Source organism: Mesoplodon bidens, assembly GCF_964165515.1.
Source record: "Mesoplodon bidens genome assembly, chromosome: 8".
In the NCBI taxonomy this organism is placed as follows: Eukaryota; Metazoa; Chordata; class Mammalia; order Artiodactyla; family Ziphiidae; genus Mesoplodon; species Mesoplodon bidens.
The window spans coordinates 12,244,558-12,267,344 of NC_138165.1; the positions used below are offsets into that span (position 1 = coordinate 12,244,558).

The window sequence follows — 22,787 nt, forward strand, 5'->3', positions numbered from 1 at the left end:
CCAGGAGACGGACAGAAGCTTAGATCTAGAGTTCTGACTTTGACATGATCCACTCCGTTCAAAATGGGGAAAATAAGTCTTCATCTGACATGGGAAAAGAAGACCCTATGATAGTCCATGATGTAAGGTCACTGAGTAGGAGTTGTGAGAACGACAAGCAGGCCTGGGCACGGGTGGGGTGTCGATACCATACTTTTGGAAACTTTGGGAACTTATTTCTATGTTGCTGGGTTTTTTTGGCCTCGCCTTTTGGCTCGTAGGAGCTTAGTTCCCTGACCAAGGATCGAACCCAGGCCCTGGCAGTGAAAGCACCAAGTCCTAACCACTGGACCACCAGGGAATACCCTATGCTGCTGGTATTGTTAGTGGCTTTTAAAATTTCTAACTTATTCTCTCTACAACTAGACTGTAAGCTCTGTGTGGGCAGGACCATGCCTCAGGCTTCCTCTCTATTGCCCCCAGGACTTAGTGATGATGCATGGTGAGTCCCCAGTGAGTACTAACTGAGTCTACCCATAAGCGTGGCCAAAGGAGAGGTTTCACTCTGCCCAAGTGGCCTAGGAGCCTCCTCTTGCACACTTAACTTTCCTTCCTTGCACATCTTCAGGGCTGTAATATGAGTCCTCCAAAGATCAGTCAGTAATAGGACAGCACACTCTATGAATCGCCAGAAGGTCCTTAGAAACAAAGGATATTCCTTCACCTGGACATGGGTCGTATGATCCTTTTTTCATTCATTAAGTCCGATGGTGAAGTGACTGACACAGCAAACTCCAGAAGGTGGGGATGAAAGGGTCAGGTGGGCCACATGAATCACTGTAATGGAAGAAACTGGGATCTTTCCATTTTCCCTCAGTTACCAAATTGCCTCCTTCACAGCTGGTCATAAAGGAAACTGACTGATCTTCTCTTTGCTAAAGTATCTCTTTAATGTAAAACTGACATGGAACAACCGGATAGTCAAATTTTTTTAAAAAGTTGGATCTGTATGTGAGGACAAAAATACACACTGTCTGGGTACTAGGAAAAAAAAAAAAACATGAGTTTTTTTTTTAAATTAATAAATTTGCAGTGAGCAAAGGCTTGTCACAAAAGACAGATGAGCTTGACCCTATGAAAATAAAATCTTCTATACTGCAAAGAACACCCTAAGTGACATTCCAAGCAAATGAAAAACTGGGAATGACATGGACAGTTTGTATCACAAATGAAGGAACAGTCTCCCTAAATTTTACGAAGCTCTTAGAAAAGATGTTGAAAAAGACTAACAGCCCAGTAAAAATCCGGGCAAAGGTCACTCCCGGATGATTCACAGAATCAGAAATACAATGACATTTAAGTAGAATTAAGCAGAAGTTCTCAGCCTTACTCTTCAGAAGAGAAATCAAATCCAAACCACAGTGGAAATACATTTCTTCTATGTAAGATGGGTGGAGCACAATAGTTTGACCTTGAATTTGTTGGTGAGGCTTTGGGGGGACAGGCATGTCGATCACTGCAGGTGGATGTGAAAACAGCCCAACTCCTCTGACGATGCGTTTACTATGACTCAAAAGTCTAATTCTGGGAACCCATTCCATAGAGGACTGGTTCCATTAATTCTGTACCTAGTACATAGCTGTGAAAAAGGAGGAGGAAGACTTCTATGTACTGACATGGAGCGATCTCCAGGATATGTTGTGAACTGGAGGAAATCAGAACACAACAAGATGCGGCACAGCGGGTACAGTTTGCTTTACTTTGTATACAAAGTGTTTATTTGCATTTGCTTGGTTTGCACAAAGAAAGACTAGAAGGACGGGCAAGAAACCAGGAAAGATGGTTAACCTATATGAGGCGTGCGGCACAGAGGTAGGGGAGAGGCTTCTGGGATCACAACAATAAAATCAAGTTTTGAAAAATGAGACCTGAGGAAAACTCTGAGAAGCTCTCCAAACAGCAGAGACTGCTGGATCCTGAAAGCTGAAGCTTGATGTCCGAGTCACTATAGGCTTTGTTTACAGCAATAGAACATCAGGCCTGGTGGTGGGGGGTGGGGGCGATCCGGAAGACATCCAGCTCGGGATTGGCTGAATGAGGGCAAGACAGATGCTTGCTCAAGACCACTCAGTAAGTTACGGTCCAAGAAGGCACATGCACGCTCCAGGATGGGGATCTGAGCCCTTGTGCACGTCTCAAAGATTTCGTGGGTGCTGTGGGGCAGTAAACGATGCCAGCACAGCTTTAGGTCTTCCCTCAAAATACTGATTCCGCCACGTCTCCTTCTACAGAATCCTCATCAAATTCAGGAAGATACCTGGAGGTTTCTGGGGGAGGGAACATTCCAGGATGAAAAGGGCCAATGGGATATATTATAATTATAGCATAGGATGGGTCAAACAAACCAAGATAAAAGGGAAGTTTTTTAAAAAGTGAAAAGATGAGGGTGGAAGAAAACACTGTTTATGATGCCTCTGGGGGTTCATAAACAAATAAGTAAGCTGATGGGCGGGGAGGCTGGGAGCCAACCACTAACCTTCTCTGCCTGCCCAAGACTGACAGCCAGCTTGGCCAATGCCGTGGAAAGGACGCTGTTTCCTTTTCTCATTAAATTCCTTAAAGAGTGTGCTCATTTATTCATTTATAATACAATGCCTGGTCTGGGTAAAAATGGAACTTGCCCCCACCTGATCCAGCCTCACCATATTTCTTGGGCCCCGTGTACCTGAATCTGGAAACGAGGATGCTGAGTAACAGCTTGGGGCATTGCTACTTATTGTGAAAATAAATAATAAGGAAGGAGGAGGCTACTGGGCTTGTTTCAGGGAAGGTTGAATCAGTTCCTTCTTACTTAAGACTGAATTTTAACAACAGATAAAGAGAATGTGGCGTTTCCCTTAATGAAACTGTATAACCCTGGCTAAGTTATGAGGTGGGTTTAATTACTCTTCAGAGGCTGCAGCTGCACATTACTTTGGCCCACAGTTTGCAAGGTCCCTGTGCTCCCGTCCCCTCCTCTGAATACCTCAGCCTTAACTTCCAGGATTTGTTGTTTCCCTCAGCATTGTTTAACATAATTCCACTCATGCTTATTTAGCCTTCTACAGGTTGGAGGCCTTGGGACGTCAATAATCAAATCTGAACTATTTCACGAGAAGAAGGCAAGGTGGGCACTGGATGGCAGATGGAACGAAGGCTCAGAAAAGCTAACACTATGGGTCCAGGGTCACAAAGTCTATTCACTAGAGCCCGGGGGTCCTAACCCCCAACGATGGGCATGTCCAACACATCCGGCCAAACAGCCCATGACTTGGTTTCTAGGTTCTAAGAAGTGCACAGAGGAAAACCAGTTGTGTGATTTGCTGAATGAGGCTTGACATTTTCCTGGCAAAATTCCTGGCTGCTGGTGAGGAAGGAACCCTGCTCTTTTCCCTGAGGTCATCTGCTTGGTTGTACAGTACGGATATATTTGTAGGTTTCTGGCTGGTTAAGGAGGGGTGGTTGGGATGGGAGAATATTAGAAATGGTCTCTGTCTTTTTTCTTCAAGTCTGAGAACAAAATATGCTAAATAATGAGAATCCATGTCTCCTTTCTCCCCACACCTCAAAGCTTTGCACATCCCATTCTCCTTTTGCAAACTTTAATAATTACCTCTAGAGAGATTTCCCCTGAATACTGAGCTCCTTCTTTTCCCCACTGACCCTATTTCTTCAACAGAGCTCCTTCTGCTCACCTAGCCTTTCTATTCCTGAGATTTATGTTACTCTTAGTCTTAACCATTCTGTGGAAGGGTCCTGGCAAGGGGCCCTTTCCAAATGTCACAATGTGCTTTTCAGGCAAGTAGGAAACGCTGAGGTCCCCCAGGGACCCCAAACACCTGTTGAAGATGTTTTATCTCCTTTCAACATCTAACTGCAATTTACCTGCTTCACTAGAGCAGCGTGAGGATATGAACTGTCCTCGGGTAACTTTCAAGTCTGTAAAGGAGTCCCGCCTCCTCGGGCACATGTTCTCTAAGAGAGACAGAAATGAAACACTAATAAGAGGCTTAAATGGGCAGCAGCCTCAAACAATCTGTGGTCTGTGTTAGTACTTCAGACGGTCGTCGTGTCCCTGACACTCAGACAGAGGCACCAGACCAGACGCCACAGGCCACTGTGAAAGGCCCAGACAGGAGCACGGACATTCCTTCCAAAGCCTCTTGGAGGACGTGCATCCTAACCCCCAATCAGGTGGCTGGGCCAGGCCTGGTGCACCTGCCGGGCAGGCAGGGGGGTGTGGCTGCTGTCGTAGTTTGGCACAAATATTTGACAGGTTGTCCCTCCCAGCAAACATTTCCGATACGCAGAGGTTAATCTCGTCCCGGCTGCTTCTCAGCCCTGCTGACATCCTGTGCAGGAGAAGGCTTTGTTATCAGGGCTGCCCTGTGCGTTATAGGAGGTTTAGCAGCGTCCATGGGCTGTACGCGCCAGACAGCAGCTCTCCCTACCACCTGTGAATTGTGACAGCCTGTAATGTGTCCGGACATCACCGAGCGTCCCGTGGCGAGCACAGTCACCCCGTTTGAGAGCCACTGGGCTAGATGACCTAGAGTGAACACTGGAGGTATCCCTCGGATTATGGGTAAGCGCTACACAAAAGTCATTTTCAGACGCGCTTCTGGCGGCAGGGGCCTTGGCGGTCCAGCAGGTCCTTCTGCGTCCCCTGCATGAGACTGAGGAGATGCACACATTTTCACAAGCGAAATGGCATCCGATGCGTTGCTTATTTAGTTAGATCCACTGCCCAGCTTTCTTTCAGTCCTGGCGGCCAAAGATTGCTATTTTGCACAGCACTCTGTGTTATCTGCTCTCCCTACCTAGTCCACAACAAGCAAGGACGTGTCCTGTGCTTTGAAATTCTACTTTGCAAGCTCCTGTTTAAATGTCTGGGACTGTTAACGTGTTGGAACTTGAGGTGGGTAGCACTGGGGGAGGGGTGGTAACAGTGGGCAGGCGGAGGGGAGAATGTCCATCACAGAGTGACAGGCTCTGGGGGGCATCTCTTCCTTCCAAAACGTCTCATTAGGGTCCCCAGACTTAGTCTGCATCTCCTCTGTATCCCGCGGTCCAATTTAATTGAGCGACGGTCTCACCATGGCACACGGCTCTTTTGACCGGAGGGTAAACTCTGTCGTGACATTTGCTTTCTTAAGGGCCTCACAATATGCAGCTTTAATAATTAATTAAATGCAGGTCACATCGCAGCCTCCCTTTTCAAGACTGTCTGAGGACACAGTGGGTTCTTTCTGAGGGTTCGCTTCTGACCACGTGGTTTTTAGAAGCTAGTGGGCTTTTCTGTTTTGTTTTGTTATTGTGCGTGACACTTCTCCCCACTAAAAATCCCCAAACTTCAGCAGAGTGCAAACCCAATCGGAATAGCTGTAAGGGCTGTGGCTTTTCTGATGGTGAATAAATGGTGACAGAGAGAAATTTGAGAACCTGGCTCCAGTAAGGGTCTCGGAGCAGCCTGCTTGTCACGGTCAGTACTTTCCATTTGTCATCCAGGAAAGTTTAACGCTAGGAGACAAATCCCTTGTGTTTTATTGCATGTGTCTATTCCCCTCAAGTCGGGATGGGCTTGTCAATATAAAGCCAATCTTTCAAATGATCTAAATAAGAGAGAAGATCCAGGAAGGGCTAAAGATAACTCTTACCGCTAGTGTCCATTTCAAACTTTGCGTGAATTCTCTACAATATAGCAAAATCTGATGGCTCTATTAATAGCCAAAGTCCTTGGCCTCGGCAAGACAGAGTGGCAGCGTTTTTAAAATTCATCATCTCTGCATAATTAGTTGTGAATCTCCAAATATTCAAGCTGAGGAATTAACCAGGAACTGGAGCCATTATCCTTCAGTGTCCCTTTTCATAGCGGTCCACAGTCATCATGTCCTTGTGTTTCTCTAATTACTGCAAAACCAATTGTTTTTAACTCAGCTGCCTCGGCTCTTTGTAATTTGTTGAATGTAATCACCTTGAAATGCAGAAAACGGACTTCTTGTTCAGGAAACTGGGGCTTTTTTGGAGGAGCAGCGTCAGTTGGCTGTGGGGCCGTGGTTCTGGAGCTTTGCTCATTGGACCCGATCCGTGCATTTGAGGGTGAGGGGTCAGAGGAGGGAGGGAGTGCTCCTGAAAGTAAGTTCGAGAGCACGGTGGTCTGTAGACCCTAAGTGGGAAGTCAATGTACGAAAACTAAACACAAATGAAGTTCCGGTTGCTCACTGTGCGCGTGGCCTTAGGCCGTAGAACACAACTGCTTAGGACTCTGAGCAGCTCCTCTCTCAGATGCTGTTTCGAGTCTGTAGGTCTGCTTAGAAGCATCGAGTCAGCAGGGCTGTGTCGCTCACCTGCCCTCAAACCCCAGTGTCCAGCGCTGGCCTGGACACAGAGTAAGAGCCGGATAAACCAGATGAACCAGAGTAGAGGTCAACTCTCTTCTTTGCGTCTATCCTTTCTGCCAATCTTGTTTATCTACTGACCACTCCAACTTAGAGATTTTCAAAGAACAAATATCGGAAGAGCAAAGGTTCTCAACCATTGTCTCCTTCAGGTCTCAAGGGTGTGATGCATTTTCATGAATACGAGTGACTCTCCGTGACAGTAACTCCCAAGTTGGGGCAGAGATTATGAAAATCAAGCCAGGGGACCGGGACCATTTAAAAGAGACCAAACAGAGGAGTCTGATATGCCTCCAGCAGCCACCATGAAGAATCATCATTGAAGAGGAAGCTGAATTACGTCTGTATCCTGGAGGAAAATTGGAAAAATGGATTCACCAATTTCTCTAGCATAGCCATACAGAGAAGGAGAAATGTCCTTATAGAATTTCCCTCTGTAGGTGGCTGCTCTGGGTCTTTCTTTCTCTGGATGAGGAAAGGCCCAAATGGATGATGAATGTTGCATGAGGTTAACCAAAGCCTTAACCAGTCCTGTGTTGCATTTTTTTTCCACACTTATGATGTTGTTTACCATTTATTCAACACCTATGATGTGCCAGGCCCTGTGCTAAGTGCTGAACACGAATGAGAAGCAATCTTGACACTAACGAGAGAGCTGAACATGCAAAGAACAGCTATGATCTCAAGTAGCAAGTGGTAGAAATAAATATGGAGTATTGCAGGAGAACAGACAAGGAAGAGTAACGTGGGTGATGGAAGAGCGCTGGAAGACTTCCTGGAGGAGGCAAAGCCAGAACTCCATCTTAAAGACTAAGCAGGAGTTACACAAAGGTTAGAGAAGGGTGTTGGCATGAAAGCCATTCCAGGAAGCAAGACCATGAGAGCAAAGGCACGGAAGCCCCCAACGCATCGTGTGCTCAGGACAGAACAAGCATTTGGATGATGCCTAAAGTTTTCTGACAGGAAATGGAGGAAGATGAAGTCAGAGAGATAAGGCCACAGGTGGCCTTTGTGAACCTTGCAAGAGGAGAAGATTGGATTCTATCTGTGAGTAAGGTGGGGGGGGAGTCCTTGAAGGGTTTTAAGCAAGGGAAGAACATGACGGGATTTTATACTTCACTGGCGGCATGAATGATGCGTGTGAGGGGGGTGGGACGGGCAGGGGGTTGGTGGGGGGAGGGGCCCAGGGAAGCAGTGGGTCATGCAGACCAGAGGCAGGCGCTACTGGGGCAGCAGAAGAAGGGCTGGAGAAGGAGCAGGTCTGAGAAGCATCCCAGAAGGAAGCCAGCAGGACCCTGGGAATGCCAGGAGGTGGAGGCAAGGGAAGGAAGAGTCCAGGAAAGCTTCTAGCTTCCTTGTTTGTGCTAAAAGAACGGCAAGACCATCAGCTGAGACAGAGAGCCAGAAGGCAGGCATTTCTACGGGGAAAAAGAGAGGGCCGAGCTTGGATTTTGGCCCCTTGAGGTACCTGGCAGGGTAGGGGATGGTGGTGGGCAGACAGACGGATGAATCAGAAGCTTGGGGGAGCAGCCTTGGTTAGAAATTGCTCATTCACCTTTTGCCAACCAGGTCCGGGGCCTTCAGTCGGGGGTGAGACTCCCCGCCCGGCTCCGTGCAGAGACCGGGGCTTCATCGCTGCATCTCCCCTGGGTCTGCCCTATTCTACATTGTGGCCCTGGTTTGCTCTCTCTCTCTCTCTCCTTCCCCTTCCCACCTCTGTCCCTTGCTCCTGCCTTCTCCCAGGGCCCACCTGCAGGAAAGGGGCAGGAGTGTCTGTTATGCCTAGCCTGGCAATCTGGAGCGGGAAGCTCCACGGAAACAAAGCCACAGACTCACCCCACCCACCCCCTCACCTGCTGTGCCACCTGCCCAGCGGCTAAAACCTGCTCCCACGGCTGCCTCTCTGCCAACACCCTGGCCTTTCTAAACACATTTCAGAGTCACTCTAGAGAAACCAATCGTGAAAGGAAAGACGTGTCTTCACTTGAGTGCATTATGAGCCCTTAGGCAGGGTTTTGGAAGGTAGGATTCTTTTGCCTAAGAAGTCAAGGCCACTGAGTGTCAGTTTCCTAGAAGCCTCGGAGGACAGATTGCCACTGGCAGGTGCCCTCCGCTACCTGAGGGAAATTTCAGGGAACCAGGGGGAGAGGGTGTGTTTCAGAAAGGCCAACTAGCTTGGAGAACATCCACTAAGGCTTTAAGATCTACTGGCACATTCCATCCTGCAGGTTGGGGACCTCTATTACAAAACCTTTTTACTTAAAGAGGGAATGGGCTCGGGGGGTGAGGGGCTAGGGGCCAATCTCACTTCGCAGGCACAGGTGATGAAAGCAAGGCAAAATCGTGACTCCAAAGGGGAGAAAAATCTCTACTGCACACCCAAGGCATGTACTCCTTTTAGTGTTTTTCTCTTATTGTTGCTATTTTCTTTTCCTATCAACTTTGCCAACATCCAGAAAGTTACTGGGGCTGCATGGACGCTAAACATCCCTTCCCAGGCTTGCTGGAAGCCAGCACACACCCACAGGCACGCCAGCCGTCTGCACGCGTTTTCCCTTCCCGGCCGCACTGACATCAGCCAGGGCTGGGGGGTGGCTGGATCGGGCAGGGTGGGCAGATGACAGAGTTCTGGCAACAAGTCCATGTTTAAAGACAGAGGGCAGATGCCTGGCTAGAGGGAAGCCTCTTCTTGCTGGTTGTGCTGCTTCCAGGGTTACTGTGCACCTCAGCCCAAGAAGCACCATGTGCACAGAGGCTAAAGCAATAGAATGAAAGAAGCCTGTTCCTCTCAAACAGGGATCTGCTCTGGTTGGAGGGAAAAGGATGAACACAGTGAGGACAGAGAGGAAAGAACCTGAGGCTGAGACTCACTTCCTTTTACAGGGGGATAGAAATAAATGGTAAAGGAGCAAGTTCACTGCTCACCAGGATCCGCAGCCATCACCGAATGCGTATTCCTTATCGCTCTGCACAACTCATTTAAACAAGCTGGACCTAAAGCGATCTCTCTCATACTCAGGTACGTCCTCATTCAGAGTCAGACAATTTGTCTTCATCTTGTTTCCTTTTTTCAGGATGTTTTCAAACTGCCTTTAGACCGTCCCTCCTTCCCCATCCCCACTTCCTTCCCCCACCCCTGGAACCCCACTACCAGTGTGAGAGACAGGTCTCAATAGGAAGACTGTGTCCCTCTTTTTAGCAAGTAGCACACGGAATCGTGGAATTCCTCCTTGACAGACTGTTTCCGCTTGGTTTCTGAGACGTCGCATTCTCCTCTGCCCCGCTCACTGCTGCTTCCTACCCAGCCTCCTTTGCTGCTTCTTTCTCTTCTCCACGACCTTTAACCTCGGGAGGGTGAGGTCTTCTCTCTGTCGGCACTCGTCCTCCTCTGCTCTCAGCTGGACCCAGGGCCTTACATGCCATCGACACGCCGACACTCCAGTGACCTCTCCAGACAAGAGCTGACCTGCCCAACTCCAGACTCACACGGCCCACTGCCTACTCACACCTCCGCCTGCTCAACGGGCACCTCGAACGTGGCATCGAGTACCACTCTGCTTCCTCAAGCCCCGACCTCAGCCTTCTCCACGGCAGTGGGCAGAGCGCTATCCCTTCTAGGACCCCCCCGGCAACCATCCTTGACCCTGCTTTCTCTTTCACCCCCATCTCCCATCTATCAGTGATTCACGTTGTGTTTTTAATTAGAACTGGAATGAGACCATTCTCACTCCTTGTGTTGTACAGTGACCCAAATCTGGCTATTGATATTGAAAGTTCATTGAAATAAAAACAAATTAAAATAGAGGAAAAGGGGACTCTTAGGGAAACTACAGCAGAAATTAAATTTAGAAATTCAGTTCCTTACACTAGCCACATCGCAAGAGCTCCTAAGCCATGGGTGGGTGATGGCTGCGGTACTGGACAGGGCCCAGACAGAACACTCCTTTCGCTGCAGAGAGTTCTATCAGCTCGCGCTGCCCACTGCTTCCACTGTTACCCCCCTGGTCCCAGCCACTAACACGTCTTGCCTGGATGAGTGTCACAGCCTCTTAGTCGATCTTGCTTCTTCAGTCTTCACGACATGGCAGCCAGAGCGGTCCTGTGAAAACATCTCAGATCATGCCGCTCCTGTGCTCAGAGATGTCCAAAGGGCCCCATGCATGGCTCTCAGGGGAGAAGCAAAGACCTGAGAAAGGTGAGCAAGGCCGTACAAGAGCTCTGGCTCCTTCTCCGTTTACTGGACCTCGTCTCCCCGTCCTGCAACACCCGCCTCTACCACAGCCACGCTGGCCGCCCGCAGCTGCTGCTCTGCGCTCCCCCAGGCATCCTCCAGGGGCTCCCTCCCTCCCCTCCACCACACCTCTGCTCAAACACCAACTTCTCAGGGAGCCTTGTTCTGACGGCTCTATTTAAATTTTTTTTTTTTTTTTTCAGTTCGCGGACCTCTCACCGTTGTGGCCTCTCCCGTTGCGGAGCACAGGCTCCGGACGCGCAGGCTCAGCGGCCATGGCTCACGGGCCCAGCCGCTCCACGGCATGCGGGATCCTCCCGGACCGGGGCACGAACCCGTGTCCCCTGCATCGGCAGGCGGACTCCCAACCACTGCGCCACCAGGGGAGCCCTCTATTTAAATGTTAACATCCGCTCCCACCCACCCACTGCTCCGGAGCAGTCCTGCTCTCCCGTCCTACCCTGCTCGACTTGTCTTTTCCATATCTCCTTTCAACAAACTATATACATTTACTAGTTTATTCTACCCATTTTTTTCTACTGTCTGGCAGAGATCTCTGTCCATTTACTCACTGCTGGAAAGCTAGCCCAGAGGAGGCTTTTGATAAGTATTTGTTGAATAAATGAATGGCGTTTTAGAGCCGGAGGCGCAGTTGAGGGTCCATGACGTAAGGTTATTCTTCACTGTGGACCCATGTTAAGTCCAGGGGATGAGCTGGACTAGGGAGCTGGCCTGGCCTAGGCGTCTTCATGCGGAAGGACCCATGATGATGAACTCTCCTTCCCCTTATCTGTCACAACCAGAGGGACGCTGACGCAGCCCCGAGAGCTGACAAGGACAACAGCCTAACTAAAACACCAAGGGGGTATTCTGCACTTTCCCCTTGGTAAGGCTTTGCAGGATTCACCCATCTGTCCTGCTGCTCTGGTGACTTGTAGGACGCAAGCAACAAAGAGGAGGCTCAGGTTGATGACCATCCTCACACACCTATCTTACCCCCAGGTATCACAAATGTCAAGACTCTTGGAAAACCGGAAACACACGTGGTTGCTAGATTATGTTTTTTTTCAAAAGCAACACATCAGGCTTGTTTTAAAAAGGAAAGTCATGGTTTCATCACATAATTGCCAAATGAGTATTTGAGAAAAGTTGATTAGTACAAGAAGAATGATTCTCCATAGTATCATTAAAATATGTCTGATAATCCAGAGCAGATTAGAAGAAACGCAGATCCTAGGCCACATTTTGTGTTAGGGGATCATGTGTCCTCTTGTGTCTGTAAGGAAATGCCATCTGAATATATTTATTTTTAAATGCCTCGGGATGATGGTTCTTCTACTGCCAATTCTCTTTCAAATAAAAATAATGTGAGAAAGTTTGAACCTCGTATAAACAGACCTGCTCATAATGGTATGGGTAACAGGTCCACAGTTACAGAGCATGATATGAGCAGAGAGCCTGGGAACACCCCACCCATGGCTCACTGGATGATTTAACTTGCCGAAGTATGTAATTAAGAACAAAGTTATCTTTATAGTCATTACTTCATTATGGAGATAACTCCATTGAAGACTTTTTGGGAGACGCCAGATTGGAAATAAAATCCTTACAGACTGCACGGCCATGTCATTAAGATAATACCAGAAAGCAAACTGATGCATGTAGACAATCTTCCATAAGTACCAGAAAATTAGATCTCGGGAGAGACACGGAACTAAGATGCAAAGTCAAAGCGGGGTGGAGACAGAACCCAGTGAAAGGCGTGATGGACAGGTTCCCGAGGGACGGGAGCCCCGAATGTCCCGGGGCCCGGCGCGCGTTACCTGGGGTGGCGCTCTTCATCACTTTCACTAACTTGCCCCTTCCAGCTCCAAAACCATTATCTCCATAGTCGGGGTCACTGTCACTATCACTGCCACCGCTGGCAGAGTACGCACACATTCTGGGTACCTCGTCCTAAATGAGTAATATGAGACCGTTAAGATTATTCACGCTAGTCAAAATGGGCAGACCATCCTGTGAGGATGTTCGTATCTGGCGGTTGGTGTGTGCACAGAATTCCATTCCCGCTACCCCACCCCCAGTCTGCCTGGTCCATCCATCTGCCTCACGCGGAGCTGGTGCATTCTGCTCAATTACCAGAGCTGCAGATATGGACCTGCACTGATGAAGCCATTGACCACACGCTGCCCTTGTGTCCCAGTCACAGGACAGTCCCCACAGTTACCCGCTCTGCATTTTGTACACTGTTTGTATGGGTCTTATTTTTCTCAAGTGCCAATTAGAGCTGCTGTCCCAGGTCTAATGGCTTATTTATTTATTCTTATTTATTTTTATTTTTTTTGGCTTATTTATTTAGCTGATCTCACCATTGGCTTTCAAGTATCAGAGGGTATGACAATAATCAACCTTGGGAACAAAAGAATAAATGTTTACCCAATCCCTAATTTTATTCCAGCCCCTAAAAGGATAGGAGGCTTTACGGAGGAACACAATTGCTAGCCTATAGGGTTACACATAGTCCTTGAATCTACTCACAGTTCACAGGGCAAGGGACTTGGTCTCCCCTCTTGCTCACATGCACACATAGCCTGACCCAAGAGGATGTCACAGGTGTGGCAATAACACCAAGTTCAAGAATTGTGGAGGCTGTTGATACCATATGGATGGTTCTTCCTGCTGTGCACACAAGTGGAATACTGATATCTAAGGCCGCAACTCTTGTGTGTAGAATCAAGGGCATTTGGGGCTCTCTTTAGTATGTTTGCAGGCTGCCCTGTTAGAGCTGATTATTCCACACCAGTCCCAGAGAGTTCAGGCACAGCTGTATGGGATGCGTCTGTAAAGTCAATCCTGTTTGGGAGGGTGTCATTTGGTTGGAAATTATAAGAACACATTTTAGGATGTAAGCCGCCCTAGCTGGGGTTATACATTCAAGCAGTTACTTATTTCCTTTATTCCTTCATGCACTTCATCATTCACCTACCCATTCAAAAGATGCTGTGCTAAGCATCTTAGTACCCACTCTGTGCTAAGTGGTGTTCTAGGTTCTGGGGGTACAGAGCTCTATACAGGAGGTACTGGTGGTCTAGCAAGGATGACACGTTTACAACCGTGGGCCCAAGGGAGCCCATGTCTAGAGTTCCAGCAGGATGCTGGGTATGATGAGATGCCTGTTTTCATTCCTCTATTCAACAGACACAAATGGAACCAGGCACTGTGCTTGGAACTGGAAAGATAAAGCTGTTACTTTAAACCTTCCTTCCCTGGCGGTCAGTGAAGCAGAGTTGTGAGTTCCAAGCCACAGTTGTGACTCTTACAAGTCAGGGCAGGATTTCCAATGGGAAAAGCTAGTGCAGGGTGATGAGGAAGGGGACCCCAGAGAGGTGTGTGTGTTGGGGAATATGAATGTTGGGTGAGGAGTGCCCTGCCATTACACATAGAGGGGATAGCTCCCTCCTGGCCAGCACTGAGTAATTCCCTTTCTCTCTCTCTCTCTCTCTTTTTTCTTTTCTCCTTGGAATTGCTTGAGCCCTTTGCCACTGTCGCCACCTGTTGTTTCTGAACTGTTTCCCCTCCAACTCTGGATGTCTTCTAGGATTTTCTCAATTTTTTGGTCCCCAAATCAAGCACAGAGTTCTTGAAAGAGTGTTTCTCAAAGTGTGCTCTGTGGACCGGCAGCATCGTCATCACCTGGGTGTTTATTAGAAGTGTTTGGATCTCACCCCATCTGTACCAAACAGGACACTGGGTGGGTGTATGTGGACAGCAGCAAGAGGTGCCACCCCCCAGTTGATTCTGATGTCTGCTCGTGTAAGGAACTACTGCTTTGGAGAAAACTGAGAAAACCCTAAGACTTAAAAATTAAGTCATGATAGAATACACCGGTTTACTCCTTTCAGACCCTTGTTCTGAGTGCTGGACATGGAATTCAGAGGGCTGAGTTCTAACGGTGTCCCAGTAACTTTTCCCTGGACCTTGACCATGGTCCAGCATCTCTGGAGCTGGTGTCCTGTGCTGTACACCGAGGCTGTAGGCCAGGGGATCGCTTCGCCTACTTGTCCAGGGTACCATTTCCATACCGAGATGCTAAAGACTGAAAGAAGGCTCCACCATCCTGGCTGTGGGGCATCTCAGATGTGGGCTAAACTGGGTATTTCATCATCAAGGTTGGGTCGCAACCCTAGTAGAAACAGTGACAGGGCCTCCTCATGCCGGGAGAGCCAAGGCAGCAGAAGCAGAAAGGGCCAAGGCAGGGCCGGGAAGCTCGGGTAATTGAGCCTAGTGTCCTTCCTCCCACTCTTCTCGCTGCAGGCACCACCAAAGACCCCGAAGTGGACCAGCCCAAGGGCAAGCCGAGAAATCGTGAACAGGCTGACTACGGCCCAAGTGATTAGCTGGAAGAGGTAAGCGGGAGGGCACTGAGGAGGGACACAGCTCCCAGAGAGGACCCAAGAGTCCCGGAGCCCCGAGCTCCTCCCCAGGTCCAATCACGCGTCAGGAGGCCTGTGTGTCTGCCATCTCAGGGCGGATGAAGAACCCCCAGCAAAAATGATGGGGATTGAAGAAACACACGTCTCACTGACCCTGGCAAGGTCATTTGACCACTCCAGGCTTTAGTTTCTTCATGCCAAAAGGGAATATAATTATACCTGCTTTACTGGTTTCATAGGAGCAAGGTAAATGATGAAGTAACTGATAAGATAATGAAAAAATATCACTGAATCATTCTAAGTGGTGCTCTTAGGGCTTGGGAGAGTGAATGGCCGTTCCACAATGTCTACTCAGGGCAGAGCATCCTTGCCTCAAGAGTTGGGGTGCAGATGAATGGAATCATTTGAATTACAAGAACCCACAGTGTTACTTAATAATTCAGGAAAAAAGGAAAGCCCTGGGCCTTGGTCTTTATGCACTAATCCCACAAATTTGACTTAACATTAAAGTCGATCACGGAAGTGGTTAAGGAGGTCATTTTTCACACTCAGGACAATTAGGTGGAGGGTGCCCTCCTGTCGACTCTCCTTACCTGGGTCTCCGCAGCAGCGCTGTCACCCCCCCAGGCTAGAAGTGGCTTGCTGTCCACTGCCGTTGTGTTTTCAGCATATTCGAATGATGAACAAGTCTGAGGCCTTGGCTTGGCTTCACTCTGCATTTGGGAATTGATTTTTCCTAAATGAGGAAATGTACATGAAATCACAATCAGCTTTCTTCAACTCTTTACAAGTTTAGGGACGAGGGTAGGGGAGATAGTCAGAAACAATCCAAAGGGTCCAAACATGGTAACAGCTTGGTTTCCCAACATTCTGTCCCCTGCAAGTCTATGCTAACAGAAATGTCTGCGTCATTACGTGTATCTTTGGAGGATGTCCACCTTGGAGACCCAAAGGCAAACTGTGCTTGGACCACTTTTCCAAAAAATGTGGACAAATTTTTCATATTAGAAAGGGTTCAGTGGGCAAACTGCTTGCGAAACACTATCATTCCTCAAACAGTGTTATACATCAAATAACAAACAAGTTTCTGTTTTGGAGGACTTCTCGGAGCCTTCATTATGCTAATGGGGATTTTCATAATTTCCAAAGGGAGGATGTGAATTCACAGCCTTTCCCAAACATGTTTGATCAGGGAACCCTGATTTTCCTAGGAAACTCATGAAGGTCATTTTGAATAAGGTGGCTTGCGAAAGTCCTCAGAGGTCCTTAAAGATCTCGCCGGGCAGTCTCAAGCTCATATGTGCATATACCTCAGCCAAGCTTTTGTTACATTGCAGGCTCTGATTTGGTAGGTCTGGAGTGGGGTCTGAGAGCTGGCATATATGACAAGCTCCCAGGGGCTGCTCTTGGCCCATGGATTACGTTGTAAGTAGCCAGGGTGCAATTAGCAGAGAATGATTAAAATGTCTCCATTACCCATAACAGCAGATTAACCTGCAGAGTGTAGTCTTTCCTCATGTCAGAAAGGAGAATTGCTGTCATTATCCTCCAGCCTCAGTGATTATCAACAGGACAGGCTGTGAGAGCCTTGCAACAGCATTTTGCTTGTGAGCGGAAGTGAGGTAATTGTATTTTCATCAGCATTGGGAGGTCTGTACAGTTCCTTCCATCTTTGATACGGGGATAAGAAAATAACCAATTCAAATGCATATATTAACCAGGAATTGACTGCTCGAAACCACTTTCCTTTTTTTCCTTTTTTTTTTTTTGCATTACGTGAGCCTCTCACTGTTGTGGCTTCTCCGTTGTGGAGCACAGACTCCGGACGCGCAGGCTCAGCAGCCATGGCTCACGGGCCCGGCTGCTCCGCGGCATGTGGGATCCTCCTGGACCGGGGCACGAACCCGTGTCCCCTGCATCGGCAGGCGGACTCTCAACCACTGTGCCACCAGGGAAGCCCCCACTTTCCTTTTGTCCCAACTAGATCTCCATTCCTTAATGTTTAAAATGAGTAACCAATGGCCACAGAAAAGAGAAAAGCCTTGGAAAGCCAGCCCTGCCTCTGACCCGCAGTGACAACATCTTAAGGTAGACAGGAAGCTTCGGGACGGACGGCACAAAAACGTCCTGCAGTGTGTTGACCTCACTCTCTACCGTATACTACTTTTTTTTTTTTACAACTCTTCATGACAATCTAATTAAGACACAAAACTAAGAAAACCGGCGCACTGAATATTAGCAGCAAGATCAGAACAATCTCCTTCCTATCCCCTTCTTATGAAGCAATTCAAGGCTTGCAGTTTCTATTCAATTTGTTATAATGATAGTGTTTAATCATGGAGTCTGCTCGGCAGCCTGCCGCTGAATTGAGGTCACACATGTGACTAGTCAGGCATGGAGCACATAATCTATAACTACAATTTCACCCCTGAATCTCTGGAGGCTGTGTCATTAATTAACAATACATTTATTTCAAAAATAATATATGTCCCAGCCTTTGAAAATGTAGCCTTGGCTTGAAATAAGCAGAAATTTGGGATGAAACATTCATGGCAGTTAGTATTACCGTATGGAGGAAGACCTCAGCCATGGGAATAACCCGATCACATGGACTCACAGATGTTTAATGAAAAGTCTTCTTTTCTAATTTCTCAGAAGCCCATGGTATAATCTCTACTTGTGGTTGCTTTCTCATCATCAAGTCAGAAATGAAAGTCTTTAGAATTCTAGTTCATATGCTTATGCATGTCATAAATGCAACATGAGGCACACAAGTTAAAAATTATTTAGTGTCATCCTGAGCTGCAATAAATATTTTTATATTTTTATTTTTTACATTTTTATATTCAAATCATTTATTTCTATAGGAAACAGTATAGTAAACGTTCCTTCTCTCTTCAAACTTCATGCAATATATATATATATATATATATATATATATTTTTTTTTTTTTTTTTTTTTTTTTTTTTTTTTTTGCGGTATGCGGGCCTCTCACTGCTGTGTCCTCTCCCGTTGCGGAGCACAGGCTCCAGATGCGCAGGGCCAGCGGCCATGGCTCACGGGCCCAGCCGCTCCACGGCATGTGGGATCCTCCCGGACCAGGGCACGAACCTGTGTCCCCTGCATCGGCAGGCGGCCTCTCAACCACTGTGCCACCAGGGAAGCCCGCAATAAATATTTTTAATCTTGAGGGAACAGTGAAAAAACTTTGACCCTTAGCCTGGCCCTATCTTTAATCATGAAAGCTTGTTTCCACTGACTGCAGCAGAGGATGGTACCTCTCAGTGGGAAGGCTCCCTCCATCCCGTTGTAGTTAACAGACAATCTACTGCTAATATATCAAACTACGTTTTTTATAGCTCAACATATAAATACATTTGAACGGGATAGGAATATGTCAGAAGACATATACTTCTGTGAGAGAGCAAACAACATTTCAGCTAAATTTATGTCTTCGGCCTAGATTGGTCTATACTCAGAGTTCAGTTTTAAAAGACAAAATCTGAAGTCTACGTTGTATGGTTTTTTCTTTATCAATTTATATATCCATCTACCTGTGCTAACGTACTTGTTTCCTTTATGTGTGTGTACACTCCTTAAATAATACTGAGAGTAGATGATGTTTAATACGTGCTTTCTTTTTATGTTTTGGTTGAGGACATAAAGGGATTTCATGCATCTACATTTCCACTGGGCAGAGGTCACTGACTGACCTCCTGGTGGAAATCTTTTCTGCTGCCTGTTCTCCATTTTTGTCAGCAAGTGCATGATTTTAGTGAGCAAACAATCTCATTTGGAAGGTAACAGGCATTTTACCTGAGGAGGCTGGCTTGGGGAGGCGACTTTGAAGAGGTCGCAGCCCTCTGGCGGTCATGATGGGGTCGGACGTGGAATGAAGAATGGTGTTGTCTGCAGATCCCCGGCCGTCTGCAGAGGAAGGCACTTCTCGTTCAAGGGTCTGGGCTCTTATGGAGGAAGCTGCACAGAGGGCTGGCTGGAGAGACAGGAGGGGCTCAGTGTCCTCGGGGGAGTCTGCTTGGCATAGGTACCGTCCCGTTGAGCGATTTCCTGAGTCTGGGAGTGGGAAGGTTCCAATCCCACTGTCCAGTGTCCTCATCTGGCAGTTCGTTTCTAGACAGAGCAACATAGTGAGAATTAGAGACTGCTCACATAAAAGGAGAAAAGGATCATGGGCATTTGGATCTGGTCTGGAGGAAAGGGGATATCTAGAAGGAAGAAATACTCGTAAGGGTGTAGTAAATTTCCAGGGAGTGGCATGAAACAGACATTTAATTGAACATGGAAATATTCCCTTAACATAACAGGAAGTAAGAAGGTTAGCCGTTACTGGCAGCAAGGGTCACATGTACATACAAAGTACATGGTTCTCTAGAGTTACAGGAGTCAAAGAACAGTCATTGGAGACCAAAGATTATTTTATTTTATTTTATTTTATTTTTTTTATTTTATTTTTTTTTTTTGCGGTATGCGGGCCTCTCACTGTTGTGGCCTCTCCCCTTGCGGAGCACAGGCTCCGGACGCGCAGGCTCAGCGGCCATGGCTCACGGGCCCAGCCGCTCCGCGGCATATGGGATCCTCCCGGACCGGGGCACGAACCCGTATCCCCTGCATCGGCAGGCGGACTCCCAACCACTGCGCCACCAGGGAGGCCCCCAAAGATTATTTTTGATCACCCTTATTTCAATTGGGAATCATATGACTTCAATCAATTAGGTAACATTTATTAACTGAAATAAGATGAGTAATGAGCACACATAACAAATTGAAGTGATGTCCTAACAAAGGCAGTTGTGCATCTCTTACATGAATTATCATCCACCAGCAGTTAACTAAGTCTCTGGCCTCTCCGTTTGACTGTGAGGACAAGTAATTCACATACTCTAAGGGTCATCCCCAAAGGTACATCACTTATCATGGGGGCTTCCTATGACTCAACTGCCGTCTGAGGTCTTACAGAGAAGATCAGAGGGCCACTTTCTGTCTTGCCATCTACTTTTATGCAACAACAAAGCTCATCAGTACTCTTTGGATTTCTTGTCATTCCCAGGGCTCCCACTATTCCCTAAAACAAATCAAGTTGATTTCACCATATGTGTGGCATATTCTGCCAATTACGTCTCATCTTCAAAACATTTTATATCCAAGAAAAATACAATAGCTGAAAAAACTATTTCATAATTAATTCCTGAAATGTGGTGTAGTTTATCTAAGCCAATGAGACAGCTTCCAAGAACTGCTTGTCACCCAAAAGTCTCCTGTTTACACGATAATCTTAGAATGAAACAGCCTTAGTGAAGTTTGTATTAGCATCTTATCAGTCTAGGACTGGGGAAGAGGCACAACTTAACACCGTGTTAGGCATGGTGGGGAATATAATAGACTATGTTGTGATCTTTGTATCAAGAGGCTCAAACAGCTAACGTTTCAGTGGTGCTTGGGAGCCTGGTCTCTGCTAATAACTAATTGTGTGAGCCATCCACAAAAGATCCTTAACCCCTCAAAGTTTCAGGTCCCTTATAGAGTTTCTGTGAGAATAAAAATATGTTCACTGTGGAATCTCTTGAATTTAGAATGACCCCCAGAACACTGCAGGATGGCTGAATGAAAGAAATAATGAATGATGACCTATAAAAAACACTAGGTATATTTATTAGATTTCAGTAGATATCTGACAGGTAAATAGTTTATCCTTAAGTACCTTTCTCACACAATCTCATCTGATGCTCACCAATTAGTATCTGAACTTCAGAACTGGACCATTCCCCTACCTTTCTCCTCAAAACGTCTCTGCTCGGAGTACTAGAATTCTGGGAAATTCCTAATACTAAGGTGAAAACAAAGGGGTGGGGGTGGGTACAGAGTTAGCCTTTATAGGTGCTAGTAGGTTTGGTCCTTGGCTTTAGAAGCACTAGAAAGATGAAGTCCCTATCAAAAGAGAGGATTCAGTCTCCAAAGGGATATTTAGTAGGAAGATACGGGTACCCTTTCTCCAGTATGGTGCCATTTAGCTATCTCATACGCCATCTGATCTCAAAGACTGATCATGAACCCCAGGAGGCCTGAATCACGTGGCTATAGTCTGAGATCTTTCCCGGAACCACAAGGGCTAAGTTTTAGTTCCATTCATTTCAGGGCCTCCACCTGGTCAGCTTTCCTCTCAACCAGCTTTCGAGATTATTCATTATCTTCTCTATTCATTTTCTCCTCAATTAAGCCGACTCAATTGCTACAAAATAGCCTTTTGGAGAAATAATCAGCTGTTTGCATGGGAAGGCAATGCCAGCAAAGAAAGACCTTCTTATTCAGAATTCAGTGTCCTTTCTTCATGTTAGCCTAGACATACGACACTCCCATATTTAACAATGCCCATGTGTTGTACTTGGGGCAATTCTAAATGTCTGAACTATTTCAGTCTCACACAGGAGTAAGTGGATCACAAACGACCCAGTCTTCAGGGATGGGGATCAAAGATTCACGGGATGTCATAGCTGTGTCAGTCCCTACGTGCCCCAGGCTGCCTGCCATAATAATTTCCTCCCAGCATCTCCAGGATGCCTACCTCTGAACAAAAGAATGCTCAGCATGGCAACATTAGGGGTTCTTTTCCTTTTGTGAAAATGGATCATCCAGTTTGGCTGCTGCTAGGAGTTCACTGCTTTCTTTGTATCATCCCTTCATCTTCTCAACCTCAAAGGGTAAGAACTATCATTGCCATTTACAAATGAGAAATCATGGCTCAAAAAGGTAACTTGTTCAAGGCTATATGCTGTAAATAAAGAGCTCGGATTTGAATCCAGACTTACATAAATACAGAGACCAAGCTCTTAGCCACCAAGCTATACTGATTCTGCCAAAAAGTTCAGGTAAGTCCAGAAGTGGGGTCTGCTCTGTTAGCAGCCATTGAGGCAGCCTTGTGAGCTGAGAGTGCACAGAAGGGTCCCCTACCTCTGGCCAGTGCACCCAGCTTCTCCTAAGGAACTGGTGCTGGCCCTGAATTCCAGCTGGTTCCCATGCTTCCCATCCTGAGGATGGAGTTAACAGTTGGCATTCCCGGCATCTGCACGGTTCCCGAGAACCACAGATGTCCGGTACCTCTTCCCCCACCCTCTTGGATTGCATCTGTAGACTTCCATGCCAGAGTTTTTCTGGCATTTATCTCATCTCTCTGGCCCTGGTGATAGGCATTGCCTGCGAGGGTAATATTTTTTTGGCTTTGTCTAAGAACTCTCTCCCCTATAGGTATTTTATGAGTTAACCCAGTCCCTTCAAATGGAGACTCAAAAAGCAAAGTAGGATTCTTGGCAACCTTTTCAGTGATTTTTCTGGGGAAAGGCCCCCAGACACTAAAGCCCATGTATGTTGGCCTGGCCTGTAACACCAGGCAGGAAATAGGGCAGGGAGAAATCTGGGGTAAGAAGAAAGATAAAGGAGGTCCAACTCTGGTGCCCTCCTGAGGACACCAGCATTTTTTGTTATCTGTCCCTTTATACTATTTTCTTTTCCCTTCTTTCTGTCTACAATATTGTCATAATCAGAAGCTATAAAACAGGACTTCTGGTATTCCTGAGTTCTTTGATCCTCTAAGAATAGTGTGCAGTGGGGCTTCCCTGGTGGCGCAGTGGTTGGGAGTCCGCCTGCTGATGCAGGGGACATGGGTTCGTGCCCCGGTCCGGGAAGATCCCACAT

General features: G+C 47.1%; 1 protein-coding gene across 5 annotated transcripts in view; it reads right to left on the reverse strand.

Moving 5' to 3' along the window:
- Nucleotides 1–22,787, reverse strand: part of NCKAP5 (NCK associated protein 5) — a 1,063,262-nt gene that overhangs the window by 30,000 nt on the left and 1,010,475 nt on the right. For 4 of the 5 annotated variants that reach the window (XM_081241961.1, XM_081241963.1, XM_081241960.1 and 1 more), the window contains exons 16-17: nt 18,897–19,211; nt 15,674–15,816 (exon numbers count right to left, since the gene is read on the reverse strand). In XM_081241961.1, coding sequence (XP_081098087.1) covers nt 15,674–15,816; nt 18,897–19,211 — 458 coding nt within the window. Of the gene's footprint in view, nt 1–12,470; nt 12,604–15,673; nt 15,817–18,896; nt 19,212–22,787 lie in introns of all 5 variants that reach the window. The other variant, XM_081241964.1, reaches the window with a different exon arrangement.